This window comes from Giraffa tippelskirchi, chromosome X, assembly GCF_054371585.1.
Source record: "Giraffa tippelskirchi isolate mGirTip1 chromosome X, T2T-mGirTip1v1.2.pri, whole genome shotgun sequence".
In the NCBI taxonomy this organism is placed as follows: Eukaryota; Metazoa; Chordata; class Mammalia; order Artiodactyla; family Giraffidae; genus Giraffa; species Giraffa tippelskirchi.
In genome coordinates this window covers 51,560,921-51,581,497 of record NC_137289.1, presented here as the reverse complement: position 1 = coordinate 51,581,497, position 20,577 = coordinate 51,560,921, and the positions used below count along the sequence as shown (strand labels likewise).

General features: G+C 38.4%; 1 protein-coding gene across 3 annotated transcripts in view; it reads left to right on the top strand.

Annotated features, from left to right (window-relative positions):
• Positions 1 to 20,577, top strand: part of RNF128 (ring finger protein 128) — a 103,176-nt gene that overhangs the window by 64,865 nt on the left and 17,734 nt on the right. For all 3 annotated transcript variants that reach the window (XM_081565394.1, XM_081565392.1, XM_081565393.1), the window contains exon 2: positions 4,959 to 5,206. In XM_081565394.1, coding sequence (XP_081421520.1) covers positions 4,959 to 5,206 — 248 coding nt within the window. The remainder of the gene's footprint in view (positions 1 to 4,958; positions 5,207 to 20,577) is intronic.

Below are 20,577 nucleotides of genomic sequence, written 5' to 3'. Positions count from 1 at the left end.
TCATAAATGAGTCAGACTGGATGATCTCTAAGGTTGATTCTAGCTCCCCAAATCTATGACTTTGCTGGAAAATCATAACAGTTTAGGGACAAATAACTTAACTACTATATTAAATAATGGTTTACAAAGATGATCCACTATCAATAGTAAATCATAATCAGTATATCCTAGTTAGGAAAGTAGGGCAGTATGGATGGCTTTTTTAAATGTCCATTCAAAATTGTTGAAATTAAGTATTTGTATAAAACTTGTTTGTTAAACTTGGGAATTTTGCTTATATGGAATACCTAATTCCCTGACAATACTAGATAAAGGAGAGTGTTGCTATAGTTAACTAAAAGACAGTCTCTGCCCTTAAAATGTTCTTAATTTAGAGAGGGAGTATGGCATGCCAATTGAAATGCAGAAGAAAATGAAGTACTAGCTAGAAGTTAAAACCCAAGTGACAGGGGAACAAGGAGGAAATATTTACATTCTCACTTGGAACTTGGGGGAAAATAGCATAGAAGGCAACATTTGAACTGGGAGTTAAGTAATACATAGGCCGAAAAGGGAGGAGGAGTGTCAGCAGATGTAGGACATTTTAGGCTGAGAGAACAGAATGAACAAAAGGAAAGTTATGAAAAGTGAAAGATACTAGCCGATCCTATGTGACTGGATGGATCCAAGTGTTCATGAGATACAGTTGTAGTGGAGATACATCAAACTGGAAAAGTTGGTTTGGGACCAGATCATATAAGGCTTTAAATACTAGGTCAAGAAGTCAGAAATTTAATGAGTAATAAGGAGCCACTAAATATTTTTGAGCAGGGAAGAGTCATGATCCAACTACATAATGGCAAAAGTCAACCAGGAAGGTAAACACTGATGAAACTTTAAGGGAAGGGGGAAATTTGCAGTTAAGAGTGACCAGTTAGGTTACTCGGAGAGGTTAATGGCAACCCACTCCAGTACTCTTGCCTGGAAAATCCCATGGATGAAGGAGCCTGGTAGGCTGCAGTCCATGGGGTCACTGTGAGTCGGGCACGACTGAGCAAATTCACTTTCACTTTTCACTTTCATGCATTGGAGAAGGCAATGGCAACCCACTCCAGTGTTCTTGCCTGGAGAATCCCAGGGATGGAGGAGCCTGGTGGGCTGTTGTCTATGGGGTCGCACAGAGTTGGACACGACTGAAGCGACTTAGCAGCAGAAGCAGCAGCAGCAGTTAGGTTACTGAGGTAGTTCAGGAAGAAATTATGAGGGCCTATTATATAGGCAACAGGAACAAAATGGAGGTTCTGAAAATGAGAGATGCTAAGGAAGTTTTATCTATTGCATGCATGCATGCTCAGTTGCTAAGTCATGTCTGACTCTTTGGGACCCCGTGGACTGTAGGCTGCCAGGCTCCTGTGTCTATGGGATTTCCCAGGCAAGAATAGTAGAGTCGGTTGCTATTTCCTCCTCCAGGGCATCTTCCTGACACAGGGGTTGAACCTGTGGCTCCTGCCTCATCTCCTGCATTGCAGGTGAATTCTTTACCGCTGAGCCACCCAGAAAGCCCGTATTATCTATTGGGCTGGCCAAAATGTTAATTTTGGTTTTTCTGTATGATGTTATGGAAAGACCCAAGCGAACTTTTTAGCCAACCCAATACACAACTGACTAGGTTAGCAGGGAGTATTCAAATGTGATTCTGACGTCACTAAACCTGGTGACCAGTGGGTTGTGATGCCATTAACTGTAACCAGGAACAGTGGAGGGGGAGCAGTTTTTAAATAGTCGAAAGGGTGTAGAGACTAGGAGATGTATAATAATGCTTAGAAATAGGACTTTTATAGGGTTAGAAAGCTAATTCAATAGATAGTTGTACTACATATAGCATATATGAATATGAATTGGGGTGATTGAAGCACAACATTGTTCCTTATGTGTAGACAATGTACATTTCTTGACTCTCCTTGTTTTTTAATCTCCATTTGACCATAAAGACCAGTATATTCCTGAGCATCCACCCCTGCCACCCACCTCATATCTTCTAAAAGAATGAAAATGTACTTCTATTAGTAAAAAAAAACATTTGGAAGGACACATCTGTGATTTAAAAAGAAGCCTTTAGAAATATCATATATTCCTAAACCTCATTTTTAGAATGATCAATGCAAAGATTATACATTTTACAGTATCAGAAGTGAATGCTATAGTTAATCAAAGCTTTATAACCAGAAGCTTTCCTGACAGATAGCTTGTAGAGAAAAGCCAAATAATTACAAAATTGAATTGAAATAATTTCTGTGCTTTCAGTGCCAAGGCTAGAAACTTAAAGCTCCTAAATAAAGAGAAAAATCAGCCTTTCTCTTGCAAAATAGCCAGTTATTTAGGACCATTTGCATTATATACTGATAGAGGAAAGAGATAGAACAGAAGGCATTTTAGCCTCCTTCACTTCCTGCTGCTTTTGAAATTTTATGCATCATGAGAAATGCTGGGCTGGAAGAAGCACAAGCTGGAATCAAGATTGCCAGGAGAAACATCAATAACCTCAGATATGCAGATGATACCACCCTTATGGCAGAAAGTGAAGAAGAACTAAAGAACCTCTTGATGAAACTGAAAGAGGAGAGTGAAAAAGTTGGCTTAAAGCTCAACATTCAGAAAACTAAGATCATGGCAACTGGTCCCATCACTTCATGGCAAATAGATGGGGAAACAGTGGAAACAGTGGCTGACTTTATTTTTCTGGGCTCCAAAATCACTGCGGATGGTGATTACAGCCATGAAATTAAAAGATGCTTTCTCCTTGAAAGGAAAGTTATGACCAACCTAGACAGCATATTAAAAAGCAGAGACATTACTTTGGCAACAAGGGTCCATCTAGTCAAGGCTATGGTTTTTCCAGTAGTCATGTATGGATGTGAGAGTTGGACTATAAAGAAAACTGAGCGCTGAAGAATTGATGCTTTTGAATTGTGGTGTTGGAGAAGACTCTTTTTTAATTAGTTTATTTATCTATTTTTTAACTTTACAGAATTGTATTTGTTTTGCCATACATTGACATGAATCCACCATGGGTGTACATGTTTTCCCCTTCCAGAACCTCCCTCCGCATCCCATCCCTCTAGTCCTTTGGACTGCAAGGAGATCCAACCAGTCCATCCTAAAGGAAATCAGTCCTTGGTGTTCATTGGAGGGACTGATGTTGAAGCTGAAACTCCAATACTTTGGCCACCTGATCCGGAGAGCTGACTCATTTGAAAAGACCCTGATGCTGGGAAAGATTGAGGGCAGGAGGAGAAGGGGACGACAGAGGATTAGATGGTTGGATGGCATCACCAACACAATGGACATGGGTTTGGGTGGACTCCGGGAGTTGGTGATGCACAGAGAGGCCTGGTGTGCTGTGGTTCATGGGGTTGCAAAGAGTCAGACACGACTGAGCGACTGAACTGAACTGAACTGAAGTGAGGAGAAAGTGAGTCTTCAGTGTTACCAAACTGAGTAATGGCAAATGAGTCAGCAGTAATATAAAAGGGTTTAACTGAATGGCTATCCTGTGATAAAATAATGTCTTTTGGAACTTCAGGGATCTCTAATACCCTATGAATATATTTTTTGAGTTAGTAACTTCAAGTGAGGGGAGAATCTTGATCTTTTGTAGACTTTGGCCACTGGGGGCCATAAATTTAAGAGATTACTTAGGTAATAATTCTGCTATAGACATTGCCATTTGAGGTTTGTACTCTTGATTTGATCATTGAAAGTGTGAATAGCAAAGAACTCTAACCTTTTCCTAAACATTACTGGTCTCAGGTCATTTAAACTAGAAGGAATATAAACCATGATAAGCATTGGACTGGTAAGAGTAACATTCTCACACCACTGGGAAATATTGGGAAAGATAATGTCTGTCCTTTATTTTTATCACAAGATTTATAAAGTTGGTAAAGTGGAAGATGTTACAGAGAAATAATCTTTAGACTAAGACTTATAGACTATTAGACTAAGTAAAAAGTTTAGTCTAATTTCAGACTTGACTTTAGTTGGAGTTGAATAGAAACACATTTCTATCTATTGTACATGTTACATTCATTGCTAACCTGATTAGGTCCATGCAAAACCTTAGGGCACCTTGGACAAATTTTATATTGCTTTTGAAGATATAGAAAAATGGCACATGGACACACACATACACACACATATATATACACACACACACACATATATAGTGTATATATATACACACACACACATATATAGTATATATATATACATATGTGTGTGTGTGTGTGTATATAGGTTGTCCATTTGGGCTGTAATCATTATCACAAATTACTAATCCTGATATATATATCCTTATACATTTTATTTTTCTTTTCTTTATTTTTTTTGACTATGTTGCATGTGGGATGTGGAATCTTAGTTCCCCAACCAGGGATCAAACCCATACCCCTAGAAGTGGAAATGTGGAGTCTTAACCACCGGACCTCAAGGGAAGTCCCTTCCTTATACATTTTAGTAGCAGGCTCATGAGATAGTTTATCACTTTATAAATTCAGAAATATATAGTTAAATTTTTCCTTTTTCCCAAATCTCAGATTCTCTAGGAGAATTCCCTACTATCCAGGTGACTACTTTAAGAAAACCTTCATGTAAGAGGCAAATTGGGCCCCAAACCCAATACTTCTGAATTATGGGTAGCAAACCTGAGAAGGGGGGAGGTATTTATTATATATTAATATCATAGCTTCCTTACTAAACTATGAGTTCCTTAAGGTTGGTAACCAAGTCTCAGTATGCTTGTATTCCCTGTAACTTATGTATACATATGTGCCCAATAAATGTTAATTGAATGAAGGAGTGTCCTTCCTTTGTCTCATTGAGTGTCCTTTAAAATCATTCTAGCAATTGGATTTTTATACTAAGAAAAATTTTATACCTTAGCTTTCCCAAACTAAAACTGAATTCCTTTTCTTTTACAGGTGCAGGAGACATTGTTGCAATCATGATTGGCAATCTGAAAGGCACCAAAATTCTACAATCTATTCAAAGAGGCATACAAGTAACAATGGTCATTGAAGTAGGGAAAAAACATGGTCCTTGGGTGAATCACTATTCGATTTTTTTTGTTTCTGTGTCCTTTTTCATTATTACGGCGGCAACTGTGGGCTATTTTATCTTTTATTCTGCTCGAAGATTACGGAATGCAAGAGCTCAAAGCAGAAAGCAGGTTTGTAATGGTCCTTTCTTCCAATTTAAAACTATTTTACTGTTTTAATTGTAGATTCAGTGTCATGCATTTTAGTATGCTTCTCTTGCTGGACAATGATCCATGCATGTATTTTGTGAAAACTGGTAGTTTTTAAAAGTATGTCAGCTTCTGTACTCTCAGATCTCTTATTTTCTGAAACTGGCCTAAGGCCTTAATTCTACTGGGTTAAATCTTCTAATACTTTATTAGAGAGCACAGCAAGCATTTAAGTATATATGGGTATAAATACATATGTTCTTTTGCACATTTTTGTAAATGACAAAAGCATTTCTATATGCAATATAGAAAATTTAGAAACTAGAAAGTACAAGGTGGTGGTTTAGTCACTAAGTCGTGTCCCACTCTTGCGACCCCATGGACTGCAGCCTGCCAGGCTCCTCTATCCGTGGAATTCTCCAGGCAAGAATACTGGAGTAGGGTGCCATTTCCTTCTCCTATGTGCCTGTGCATGTGTCCATTTGCATTTGGGGGCAGGGCTGGGAAGAGAGACTAGGCTGAATATTATGAGTAGGCAAATTTAAAGATCTAATTGTGCATAATATAGTGCTAGATTCCAAACAGAGTGACAAAGTCATAATTTCTCCCACATATTAACAACTGGTGTATATAAACAAGTACAGAGTATAGAAATAATAGAACAAAAATACTGATGTATCATTGAACAGGGAAGTACCTGTTTGTCTAATGTTGATCCTGCTACCTTTAAACGGCCCCTCATCCCTCTGATATCCTCACTTCACTTCCTTACTCAGCTTAACTTCCATAGCCATTCCCATGCATGTATCTTCAGTTTTCTTGGCCCTTCTCTCTGTTTGTTATATTTGCTGTCAAAACCCAATCCTGATTACATCCTACTTTCCACCTATTCTGTGCCTGTTCTTTGCTTAGCTGAAGTAACAGAAAAACATTAGCATCTCTACAACTGGCTAATCTCACTTTAAATTTGTGACCACAAACTCAGAGTGAGTTTGCTTAATGCTGCCCAACAATCATACCATCTTTTCTTAGCCATTTCCTCTCCTTTCATAGGTGACTAATCATACACATTCCTTTCTCTTCAAATCTCTAGTACTTACCTCCAGTTTTACTCTCAACTTGTGTTTTGGGTCTTGTTCCACTGAGAAAATTGAAGTAATCAAGAGTACTTCCACAAGCTTCCACCACATTTCTGCATCTGTGTCTATACCCGCTATCCTCTGCTTTGTCTTCTGTTACTGTAGACACCCAAACATACTAGTAATTGCTTCTATTTTCAAAAGAACTTCTTTTGACCCCAGGCCAGAAAACTTGGAGTTAATTCTTTATTCTTCTCTTTCTCTCACTTCCTGTATAACCTCTATCAGTAAGTCCTTTGTTTCTACCTTCATTATATATCCAGGATCTGATTACTTCTCACCACTTCCTTTGCTTCCACTCTGATCCACACCACAATCATTTCTTAATCTCCTCTCCCTCTCAAGAATTCTAAACACAACAGCAAAGCTGTGTGCCATGTCTCCAGCATGCTCACTAGGGATTTAAGGCTTTCAGCTGATCACATAGTGGGGGACAAGATTATATTTTATATGTACTTAAAAGTTTCTCCGAAGACAGATTCTGACTATTTCACGCACTCTTTCTCCAGTAAGCAAAGATGAACCCAATTTATTTGAGAGTGGAAGAGCAGTGAGGATTTCTAGATGGCAAGAAAATAAGCTTAGGAATAGATGAAAAATTAAAATCTTATTATAAAACCTTTGTAAAGATTTAGACACCAGCATATGGTAAGAGTGATGATTATCTCGATGTTTAAAGTTAATTGACTTCTGTATTTCTCTTTAAAGAAACAGCTTATCACATTGGTGACAGGTTCAGCCTGTTACTAGTTGTGGTGAAAAGGATGTTTAAAATTCCTGTGCCAGACGATTCAGTAGTCTCACACTGTGTTAATATTTGACATTTGTATATTGTGCTGGTTTTTATCTCTGAGATTGGAAAGAAATTGGTATCCAGTATAATGAACTATTCAAAGGTTATAGTTACAATGAGAAGAGTGTTTGGTTTGTGAATGTTCATGGTGAGGTATGTATTTCTGTTCTCCAAGTGCTATATGAAGTCTATTAACATGGCATTAAACCCCATAAGCAAATAATATAGTTCATAAAGAACTACCTGGTGTTGCACAAGCCATGTTGATATTTAACTCTGATCTCATCACTTAAGTAATTTTCATAGTTTTATTTCTTAAAAAAATTAACTTCTGTACAAATAGTTAAGAATAGCATTAAAATTCTCACCTTTTAGAGAAGGCTTTGAGAGGGTGTCTTTCACTATTTAATGGGCTATATCTGTTTATTCTTTGGTGACTAAAAGATTAAATATATGAGACCGATAATCCCTTTTGCTTATATATACTTGAGAGTGCTGAAATGTCATTTACATATTATTTAATTTTCATAACTTCCTATTCATTTTTAAAATGTAGAGCTTGATGCATATGATAGTTATAACTCACTAAATATTTGACTGCATTATCTCCACTTCACTGGTCAAAATGGTGCTGAAACTGAGCTATAAAAATTTACCCTCATTAGAACATTAGGAATTGATTAAAATATTCGGGTATGTCTTCCCTCTGAACCATTTTGACACATAGCAGATAATGTCAGGCAAACCGATAAATGTATAACCATAAATTTGATGACCAAAATGCCAAAGTATAATGGACAGCATGTAGTGGTTGTATGCCTGACAAGCCATAGTATGCTGTGTAAGAACACACATTATCCCTGGTTTTGTGGATGGAAAGCTTTTAAACAAGATAAAAAGTATCAATGGGTTGTAAATGAAAATAACGTATTAGGCATTATATGGTGGATTCATGTGTTCACTGGGGACCACCGTAACCTAAGACAAGAAAGATTATGGAAAACTTTATGGCATGCTCAGACAAAACTGACTTTGGGAGTGACCACTATACACGTGACTCTGGCGTGGGACACCCTGCATTTTGGGGATGCAGTGCATGTACCTTAACCTTATTCAAGCAATCAATACTCAATGGAAACAAGATACATGTTGGGTTAAACATCGGCCAGTGAAACCAAAGAGAGCTCTAGGTGAAATAGAAGCTGGCCTTGGTGTAATGGAACAAGCTGAATTCACTTTTAGTGAAAAGTGTCTTTCAGAAGAAAAGAAATTACTCTGACATAGACAGATTGGTAGGAATCATCTTCTAAGAGCAAAGGAAAGAATGGGAATCTACTTGGAAAGATGATAAAGACTTGGTAATATGGTCACATAGAGCCAATACATAATGCTAGAGAATGCTAGCATTCAGCACTGGGAAAGAGCATATACTCTGACACAACAGGGTCTGTTAACTATTTTACTTTCAATGGAAATCCAAGTAATCATGGGGTAGGGGCTTTCCATTTTTACTTATGGAAGTTGAAGAGCATCTTTGAGACACATGCAGATCCTCAAACTTATGGAAATTTTCTGGGTGAAATTGTAACTTACATTACTGATCTCTGACTGACCTTTACCAAAGGATGGACCAAAATGAGATGCGGTATAGGAATAATGATGAATGATACACATGTTTTCCCCATGGAAGGGAGATGCTCTTGCTGCACAACAGTCAATGGGAAAACTGTATAATAGTGTGACTTGAGACAAATGATGGGCTTTGTCCTCAGCTAACATGGAACCTAGAAATGACAGAATCATCACCACTGGTGATAACACTTGTCCATGATATCTGATATGTGGGCAAAGAACAATTATTCTAGGAAGATTTAATAAACACTTCTGTGATACTTCCCAATTTCTTTTGTAACCAAATGGAACTGTATCATAACTATATTGTGACGGTGTAATACTGGTATTGTTGGTAAAATTCAGCTGCCTTATATAAACAAATTTTATGATAATCAAATGTATTGGGTAACTGAGCTAAAACCTCCCAGCATGCGATGTCAATGGAGATGACTAGCCTGAGGAAGAATTAGATGTAGTTCATTACTTTAAATAGCTCTGTACAAGTTTATCACAAAGTTCAAGTGGCCATAGATCAAGGGAGTAAACAGATAATTAAATTGTTACATCAATATAAAGATGTCTTAAATGGTCTTATTGATTAGAAGAATAATTTGTTTCAGCCTGTTTTCATCCTTCATTGCCTTCTGCAAGTATTAGATATGGTTATGTTGTTCTTGCTTACCTTATATATAAATGCTGTACTAATTGTAAAAGCCCAAATATGACTGTTTCATTGTTAAAAAGACCTTGATTGAAAGAAAGGAAGTGCATTGTAAAGAGACAATACAATAGATTTAGTTGCTTACTCCTTGAGAGTCTCCCAGGAAGCCATGCTTGGCCCTTAGCCAACCCTGGGAAAATGGTCCTCAAGGTGGTTTTATTTTGTTTGTTTTGTTTGATTTTCTGTTTTTTACACTTTTATTGAGATATAATTGACATAGAGCTCTGTGTAAGTTTAAGATATACAACATAATGATTTGACTTACATACATCCTGAAATGATGACCACAGCAGGTTTAGTGAACATCCATCATCTCATGTAGATACTCATTAAAGAGATAGAAAAAACAATTTTTTTTACTTGTGATGAGAACTCTTAGGATTTGCTTTCTTAATAACTTTCATTTATAATATATAACTGTGTTAATTATACTTGTCATATAGTACATTGTATCCCTAGTACATACTTATCTTATAATTAGTAGTTTGTAGCTTTTGACTACTTTTATCTAATCCCCCCTCCCCCCACTCTCTGCCTCTGGTAGCCACAAATCTGACCTCTTTTTCTATAAGTTTGTTTGTTTTTGAAGTATAATTGACCTATAACACTAGGTTAGTTCCTGGTACATAACACAATGATTTGATATTTCTGTGCATTTCAGAATGATCACCATGATTGTGTTGTTATTACTTGTCACCATAAAAAGATATTGAATAATTATTGATGGCGTCCCAGATGGCGCTAGTGGTAAAGAACCTGCCTGCCAATGCAGGAGACTTGAGTTTGATCCCTGGGTTGGGAAGATCCCCTGTAGAAGGAAATGGCAATCCACTCCAATATTCTTGCCTAGAGAATCAACTTAGCATGCACACACTCATAATTACTGACTATATTCCACACATTGTGCATTTCATATCTGTGACTCATTTATTTTGTAACTGAAATTTGTACCTCTTTATCTCCTATATACAGTGAAATATTATTCAGCCATAAAAAAGAATGAAATCTTAACCACTTGTGGCAACATGAATGGACCTAGAAGATATTATGCTGAGTGAAGTAAATCAAGCAGAGAAAGACAAATAGTGTATGATTTCACTTATATGTGTATTCTAAAAAACAAAACAAATGAACAAACATAACCAAATAGAAACAGAGTCATAGATACAGAGAACAAATAGGTGGTTGCCAAAGGTGAGGGAGATCGGGATGGGGGCCAGAAATAGGTGATGGAGATTAGGTGGTACAGACTTTCATTTACAAAATAGATTAGTTCAAGTGTTCTTTATGTTAGTGGTTGATAATTTTGTTATATACATCTGAAACAATGGACCATGTTGTACCAGTTTGTCTTGGGTACTTGGCACGACAGTCAAGATAAATAATATGCACTTGGCTTCATTGTTGGGGTCCTGAGTTTGGGGCAGCATGGCCTGCTGCTAGCAGAATTAGGTAGTGACCAGTCAGTTCCCCATCTAGAGCCTCACATCCTGAGATTCAAATTGGCTTCCTGGGAAGAGATATGTCACATGTGTCCTTGCAGTTTGCTGCCAAAGAGATAGCACTCCTGTGTGGTCTCAGATGAGGAAGAACTTAGCTACATTAATATCTTAAAATTTGTCCTTGAACTTAAAGCATGACTAAAAATATCTGAAACATTTCTGGTCACATTAAATTTTCTCTGCTCTCCTAGTATATGAAATTAACTGGAAGACTTACCAGGTGTCTGCATACTGTACCAGTATATATATATTTATAGTGGGTGCATTTGTATGTATCTGTTCCTGCTTAAATTTGAGGTTTAGAACCCTTTACAAAACTACTAGTTTGGCTCTTACGTGAGATGAGCAGATTAAACAAATTCTTATCTGAGTAGGACCTAGTTTTATAGTCTTTCTGTGATTTTCTCATTGAACAAAAGGAAGCTCTATTACAATGAGTCTCTCAGGACTTTAAAAAATATTCACTTACTATAATAAAGGTTTTGGTTGTTTCTTTGAAAAATGCTATACTCTTGAGTCATAACCTATCCCCTGGGTCAAATTCCCCCTTTTCTCAATGCTCTTCCTTACAGTGTATTTCTTCACACTGTTCACAGGGATCATCTTCATGCAAATGGTCTGTACTCGTATTTCTGTAATTCCATGGACTTATGGGAAGCTGTGTTATAGTCTGCAGCTCCTCTTTCCTTTAGGAATCCTCCCATTCAAATGTTATACATAGGGGTGTTTTTGCTTACTCTTCTTAAAAATTATTTTTATTTATTTGGCTGTGTCAGGTCTTTGTTGCAGCATGTGGAATCTTCTAGTTGCAGCATGCAAACTTTAGCTTTTTAAACTGAAGTATAATTGACATACAATATTATATTAGTTTCAGATGTATGACACAGTGATTCGATGCATAGGTTTTTGATTGGGGGAAAAATAGATTTCTCTCAGTTCTCATATATCAAAATAGCTACCACACTCAGATTTTGATTTTGTTCACAGGAATCTGAGTAAAAGAATCCTCTTACCATAATTCTTGATTTTAAGTTTTCTGTTTTATAAATTCTGAGCCAAATTTTTATGAAAGTTTTTATTTTTAAAAAAGTGGTGGCTTAAGAACAGGAAAATCTAGTTTACTTATATCCACATTCTTTTCTTTCTTTTATATACTCGCCCTGCCCAGCCCCCCATCAAGTAATTAGGTTCGACTACATGCCTAGTGTTATTTATGTGGGTTTCAGTTAAACTGAAAGCTGAATACCTTGGGACCAAAAATCAGGCTGACAAATAACCAGACTAAAACATTTATTTTACTTAGTTCAATATAAATTTATAGGTAAAATAGGTAGAATATCTTTGTGTTCACTGTAATTTAAAAATTGAACATTGTAGTATAGGATGAGAATTGCCACAAGTCTTCATTTCTGGCCCACTTAAAGTGTCACTCAGAATAACAACAAAAGAAACTGTACAGCTGAAATTCGTCAGTGACTAGAACCATCCCAGCTTTTGAATAGAGTAATGACATTAAGCTTCTGTTAAGAAAATTGGCCAACAACCAAGCTGCTTTGAATCAGTCTTCTACTCTGCCAAATTTTCTTAGACCAGGTATCTCTTAGAACTGGGGAGGAGGTGGATAGAATATGTTGATATAAAATACTTGTTTAAGAGAGTTCGCCAAATCACAGTAAGTAGTCAAATGAAGAAGGATTTGAAGATTGGATAATAGCTGACTTTGAGGGTTTTTTTTTTATTCTTTCATTTATCTTCTTCACAAGGAATGTGAAGCCCTTTAAAGGCTTCTTTGCTCTTACACAATGGAGGCAGTGTACTCTAGTGGAGAGATCATGGGCTTTACAGCCAGATAGAACCTGGGCTTGAATTGAATCACAGCTCTGCAATTAACCAGCTGCCTGGCCTTTAGTCAAGCTTCAGGATCTTTTCTTATCTATAAAATTTGGATATTAAAATGCCTATTCCATAAGGTTGTTACTGTTTAAACAAGATGACACATGTAAAAAGCTTAGGGTTAAACCTGACACATGTCAGGAGTCCAATACATGTTCTCTAAACCTTTTTTTCCCCTCAAAATTGATTGAGTAGAGGCTTTTAATGAATAAAACTTAGATGAGAAAATCTGTTTTTCTAAATTCAAAAGCTATTCTTTGAGCAAAGATTAAGCATTATGGGGATTTTTTTTAATAATTAAGGCCCAGTCTTCCACCTACTCACAGTCTACTAGGAGAAAAAGACACATGAATAATACAACTACAGAATATAAGAGGTGGAAACAATGTGCTGTTGGAACTTATAAGATAGGAATTCTGATATGATGGAGAGGTACTGAAAAGGTGTCCAAAGTAATTTGTGTACCAAAGTAGATACACTCTTGAAGTTCTGTTTTTTAAGAAGTAAAACATAAATTATAGTTTGCATTGGGCACATTGTCTTTAAATATTAAAGCATATAGGGGCACCCAAAGGTTTGGCTTAATATTATCCAAGCATGTTGTTTAGTTGCTAAGTTGTGTCTGACACTTCTACAACTGTAGCCCACCAGGCTCCTCTATCTATGGGATTTCCCAGATAAGAATACTAGAGTGGGTTGCCATTTTCTTCTCTAGGTGATCTTCCCAACCCAGGGATTGAACCTGTGTCTCTTATGTTTCCTGCATTGACAGGTGAATTCTTTACCGCTGAGCCACCAGGGAAGCCCAAAATATTGTTGTACCAATCCTATATAGGATTATTAGTATTCCTACTTACTGGTGAGGAGACAGAGTTGGAGAGAGGTTTCATATTTCCCAAAATGTTAATTTCTTAGTCATGTCCGACTTTTTGTGACTCCATGAACTGTAGCCTGCAAAGCTCCTGTGTCCATGGAATTCTCCAGGCAAGAATGCTGGAGTGGGTTTCCATTCCCTTCTCTAGGGGATCTTCTTGACACAGGGAATGAACTGGGATCTCCTGCATTGTGGGCAGATGCTTTACTGTCTGAGCCACCAGGGAAATCTCAACGTTTTTAATACAAACTGTGGTGTGCTGTGCTCATTCATGTCTGACTCTTTGCGGTCCCATGGACTGTAGCCCACCAGGTTCCTCTGCCCATGGAATTTTTCCAGGTAAGAATACTGGAGTGGGGTGCCATTTCCTACTCCAGATCTTCCCGACCCAGGGATCGAACCTGCATCTCTTGTGTCTCAAACATTAGCAGTTAGATTCTTTACAACTAGTGCCACCTGTTGTTCAGTCGCTCAGTCGTGCCTGACTCTGCAACCCTATGGACTGTAGCACACCAGGTTTACTCTTTGTGTCTTACTCTTTGTGACCCCATCGACAGCAGCATGCCAGGCTTCCATGTCCTTCACCATCTCCTGGAGTTTGCTCAAACTCTTGTCCATTGAGTCAATGATGCCATCCAACCATCTCATCCTCTGTCATCCTCTTCTCCTCATGGGAAGCCCTTCATATAAACTACTTGGTCTTAATCTTGTTTTCATATGTCAGTTTTTAGAGGAATGGGCGCATCTTGGAAACTCCTACTATCAATGTGACAGTGAAATGTTAATATTTTAAGTGCTGATGGCAGTTTTAAAAGTGACCTTTATTCAGGTTCTAAAAATTGTGCTTCTTAACAAAACCACAAGTCACACCTCCATATTGAAAGAAATATATTTTCCTTATGAAAGCTTGGTAGGAGTTATTGGAAACATTCAGATTTCCTTTCAAAGGCTTTTTAAAATTCTAGGGCTGCTTCCTTAAACACTGGTATATGCTGTGCTGCAAATCTTTTAGAGATCCTTCATAATCAAGTCACTTAGGATATTCTGACATCTTGGATTTTTCCCTGTATTTTTGTCCACCCTCACTTTAAAAAAGAAAAGCATTCATCTTATTGTAAGTTCCATTTTTCTCATCAACATAGACTTGAACATTACATTTAAAGTTTGCTTTTGATCCCACCTCTCAAATTAATTTGCAGTTAGTCTTGGATATAATCAAAGTTGTATAGTTAGCATTCATCCCTGATGAACTGATAAGCACTAGCACTGGAGGTTCATGCATTTATATTTTGTTGAATATTTTGGAATGAGAAATCAAACTGTGCAGGCTTAATCATGTAAATACACTAGAGATGTATCTCTTCCTTGTGAGTGCATTTCCCCAGTTGTGGAGCTGGTTACTTAAACCTAAGTCAGAAGCGCTCTAAAGACAAAGTGAAAAATGGCTGTCAAAGACTTCTCATCAACTTCACTTTTTCCTTGTCTTATTTTCTCTTGTTTGCTCTATTTTTGTGTCGTCTGCATTTTTCTCTTCTTCATGTCGAAATAGCTTATATTCTATAGGAAACGAAAGTAGTAATGTTTGGAAGTTTAGGCCAAGGCCAGAGCCCTGTGGGCATACTGCTTGTTCACTATAAGAACTGGCCACAATTTGCCAGGCCATAGAATCCAGGAGTTAGAAAAACTTCAAACGATTTTGGATGGCTGTATTATAATGGAATCTTGGGATATGAAGAGCAGACTTACTGTACTAACTCTGTCATTTAGACGTTGCATTCCCTTTTGGACAAATTGTTTTACTTTTGCAAGCCTCCATTTGAACGACATTAAAATAGAGATATTGTTTCCTTTAGGGGATATTCTGAGGATTAAGTGAGGTAATAGATATCAAAAATAATTTTAAATTCAGTCAGTTCAAATGCTCAGTCGTGTCCAACTCTTTGGTATCCCATGAACCGCAGCACGCCAGGCCTCCCTGTCCATCACCAACTCCTGGAGTCTACCCAAACCCATGTCCATAGAGTCGGTGATGCCATCCAGCCATCTCATCCTCTGTCGTCCCCTTCTCCTCCTGCCCCTAATCCTTCCCAGCATCAGGATCTTTTCCAATGAGTCAACTCTTCTCATGAGGTGGCCAAAGTGTTAGAGTTTCAGCTTTAACATCAGTCCCTCCAATGAACTCCCAGGACTGATCTCCTTTAGGATGGACTGGCTGGATCTCCTTGCAGTCCAAGGGACTCTCAAGAGTCTTCTCCATCACCACAGTTCAAAAGCATCAATTCTTCGGTGCTCAGCTTTCTACACCGTCCAACCCTCACATCCATACATGACTACTGGAAAGACCATAGCCTTGACTAGACGGACCTTTGTTGGCAGAGTAATGTCTCTGCTTTTCAATACGCTATCTAGGTTGGTCATAACCTTCCTTCCATTGAGTAAGTGTCTTTTAATTTCATGGCTGCAATCACCATCAGCAGTGATTTTGGAGCCACAAAAAATAAAGTCTGACACTGTTTGCACTGTTTCCCCATCTATTTCCAATGAAGTGATGGGACCAGATGCCATAATCTTAGTTTTCTGAATGTTGAGCTTATTTAAGCCAACTTTTTCACTCTCCTCTTTCACTTTCGTCAAGAGGCTCTTTAGTTCTTCTTCACTTTCTGCCATAAGGGTAGTGTCATCTACATATCTGAGGTTATTGATATTTCTCCTGGCAATCTTGATTCCAGCTTGTGCTTCTTCCAGCCCAGCGTTTCTCATGATGTACTCTGCATATAAGTTAAATAAGCAGGATGACAATATACAGCCTTGACGTACTCCTTTTCCTATTTGGAACCAGTCTGTTGTTCCATGTCCAGTTCTAACTGTTGCTTCCTGACCTGCATACAGATTTCTCAAGAGACAGGTCAGATGGTCTGGTATTCCCATCTCTTTCAGAATTTTCCACAGTTTATTGTGATCCACACAGTCAAAGGCTTTGGCATAGTCAATAAAGCAGAAATCGGAGAAGGCAATGGCACCCCACTCCAGTACTCTTGCCTGGAAAATCCCATGGACGGAGGAGCCTGGTAGGCTATAGTCCATGGGGTCGCTAAGAGTCTGACACGACTGAGCGACTTCACTTTAACTTTTCCCTTTCATGCACTGGAGAAGGAAATGGCAACCCACTCCAGTATTCTTGCCTGGAGAATCCTAGGGACAGTGGAGCCTGGTGGGCTGCCGTCTGTGGGGTCGCACAGAGTCGGACACGACTGAAGCGACTTAGCAGCAGTAGCAGCAGCAGCATAAAGCAGAAATAGATGTTTTTCTGGAACTCTTGCTTTTTCGATGATCCAGCGGATGTTGGCAATTTGATCTCTGGTTCCTCTGCCTTTTCTAAAACCAGCTTGAACATCTGGAAGTTCACGGTTCACGTATTGCTGAAGCCTGACTTGGAGAATTTTGAGCATTACTTTACTAGCGTGTGAGATGAGTGCAATTGTGCGGTAGTTTGAGCATTCTTTGGCATTGCCTTTCTTTGGCATTGGAATGAAAACTGACCTTTTCCAGTCCTGTGGCCACTGCTGAGTTTTCCAAATTTGCTGGCATATTGAGTGCAGCACTTTCACAGCATCATCTTTAAGGATTTGAAACAGCTCAACTGGAATTCCATCACCTCCACTAGCTTTGTTCGTAGTGATGCTTTCTAAGGCCCACTTGACTTCACATTCCAGGATGTCTGGCTCTAGGTGAGTGATCACACTATCGTGATTATCTGGATCATGAAGATCTTTTTTGTACAATTCTTCTGTGTATTCTTGCCACCTCTTCTTAATATCTTATGTTTCTGTTAGGTCCATACCATATCTGTCCTTTATTGAGCCCATCTTTGCATGAAATGTTCCCTTGGTATCTCTAATTTTCTTGAAGAGATCTCTAGTCTTTCCCATTCTGTTGTTTTCCTCTATTTCTTTGCATTGATCGCTGAGGAAGGCTTTCTTATCTCTCCTTGCTATTCTTTGGAACTCTGCATTCAGATGGGAATATCTTTCCTTTTCTCCTTTGCTTTTTGCTTCTCTTCTTTTCACAGCTATTTGTAAGGCCTCCTCAGACAGCCATTTTGCTTTTTTGCATTTCTTTTCCATAAGGATGGTCTTGATCCCTGTCTCCTGTATAGTGTCACGAACCTCTGTCCATAGTTCATCAGGCACTCTGTCTATCAGATCTAGTCCCTTAAATCTATTTGTCACTTCCACTGTATAATCATAAGGGATTTGATTTAGGTCATACGTGAATGGTCTAGTGTTTTTCCCTACTTTCTTCAATTTAAGTCTGAATTTGGCAACAAGGAGTTCATGATCTGAGCCACAGTCCGCTCCCGGTCTTGTTTATGCTGACTGTATAGAGCTTCTCCATCTTTGGCTGCAAAGAATATAATCAATCTGATTTTGGTGTTGACCATCTGGTGATGTCCATGTGAAGAGGGTGTTTGCTATGACCAGTGCGTTCTCTTGGCAAAACTCTATTAGCCTTTGCCCTGCTTCATTCTGTACTCCAAGGCCAAATTTGCCTGTTATGCCAGGTATTTCCTGACTTCCTACTTTTGCATTCCAGTCCCCTATAATGAAAAGGGCATCTTTTTTGGGTGTTAGTTCTAATAGGTCTTGTAGGTCTTCATAGAACCGTTCAAGTTCAGCTTCTTCAGCATTACTGGTCGGGGCATAGACTTGGATTACCGTGGTATTGAATGGTTTGCCTTGGATACGAACAGAGATCATTCTGTCGTTTTTGAGATTGCATCCAAGTACTGCATTTCAGACTCTTTTGTTGACCATGATGGCTACTCCATTTCTTCTAAGGGATTCCTGCCCACAGCAGTAGATATAATGGTCATCTGAGTTAAATTCACCCATTCCAGTCCATTTTAGTTTGCTGATTCCTAGAATGTCGATGTTCGTTCTTGCCATCTCCTGTTTGACCACTTCCAATTTGCCTTGATTCATGGACCTAACATTCCAGGTTCCTATGCAATATTGCTCTTTACAGCATCAGACTTTGCTTCTATCACCAGTCATATCCACAGCTGGGTATAGTTTTTGCTTTGGCTCCATCCCATCATTCTTTCTGGAGTTATTTCTCCACTGATCTCCAGTAGCATATTGGGCACCTACCGACCTGGGGAGTTCATCTTTCAGTGTCCTGTCTTTTTGCCTTTTCATACTGTTCATGGGGTTCTCAAGGCAAGAATACTGACTGAAGTGGTTTGCGATACCCTTCTCCAGTGGAGAACATTCTGTCAGACCTCTCCACCATGACCGTCCGTCTTGGGAGGCCCCACACGGCATGGCTTAGTTTTTGAGATAGACAAGGCTGTGGTCCGTGTGATCGGATTGGCTAGTTTTCTGTGATTATAGTTATATAACAGCTATTTTCTAAGTCTCCTATAAATGTGGTATCATACTTTCACAATTTAAAAAAATAAAAAAGAAAGAAAAACAAAACTAATTTTTTTTAAACAATTATGTAAATATAAGGAAGTAGTAGTACTAGCTTCCTACTCCAAGCCACAGTAAACAAAAGATGACTACCTTGATGTCAGAGTTAAATGTTCCCAAACTCTGGGCTTTAGTGGGACTGACACTAACCAACTCTGAGATTTTGAGTAAGGTATTCTTTCTCTTTGGGCATCAGTTTTCTTATCTGTCAGATTAGATATCAGACTAGGTGAACTCCAAGAATTTTTCCAGCTCTAAAGACCCTAAGTGTGCTTCATTTCACTGTCATTCTATTATTTACTTGTGATGCAAGTAACAAAATAGAAGGGAAATATTTAGGCTCAAAATTAAGTACCATCATAAAATTCCCCTTGTGAGTGAACTCCATGATTAAGTCTCCCAAACAGGGAGTGAAAGGGCTTCAGTTAGCACTTCTTTCCTTCTAAGGGCTAGGCCTTTCTATTAACTGTTTCTATGAGCTATGTTTGCCAGTCAGATAACAATCTGAGAAGTTTCTGTTGCTACTGTGACAGCAGAAAAATACTTTGGCAGTAATCACCTTGGGGAATAGCCTCACATACCTATACTCATGGATTATTCCCTTCCAAAATATATTTACTACAGACACATATAAATATGCTTATTGATGAAAATACTTTGTATTTTCATTTAATAAACATTTTATTGAGTGTCTGCTATCAGACAGACATTATGCTGGATACTTTATTTACATAGCTTCCCTAGTGGCTTAGATGGTATAGAATCTGCCTGCAATGTGGGAGATCCGGGTTTGATCCCTATGTTGGGAAGATCCCCCTGGAGAAGGAAATGGCAACCCACTCCAGTATTCTTGCCTGGGAAATCCCATGGACACAGCAGCCTGGTGGGTTACAGTCCATGAGGTCGCAGAGAGTGGGACACGACTGAGTGACAAACACTTACTTAAATTATCTCTAATTTTCATATAGCCTTGATGTCAGCTAGGGGGTCTCCCTGCTGGGGATGGAGGTACATACCGAGGAATGAGGAAGCTGTTGACATTCTCACAAGACCTCTGGTTCTGCCCATCTACTTTTTGCTGAATTTCTCTAAGTTTGTTCATTTCACAATACAAAATAGGAAGATTGCTTATCATCTTGCCCTGCTAAACATGCTTTCTCTCTATTCCATACAGCATCCACCCAGGCGTGAAACCTGGCCTCTTCTTCAATTTACATATGTATTATCTTTTCTTGAGGCATTCGTATATGTGGTAGATTTTACTGAAATAGAAGGAAGGTTTATTTGTGGCATCACAAATTATTTCAAATTAAGACTGAATATATCATACTACCTGGCTTTCC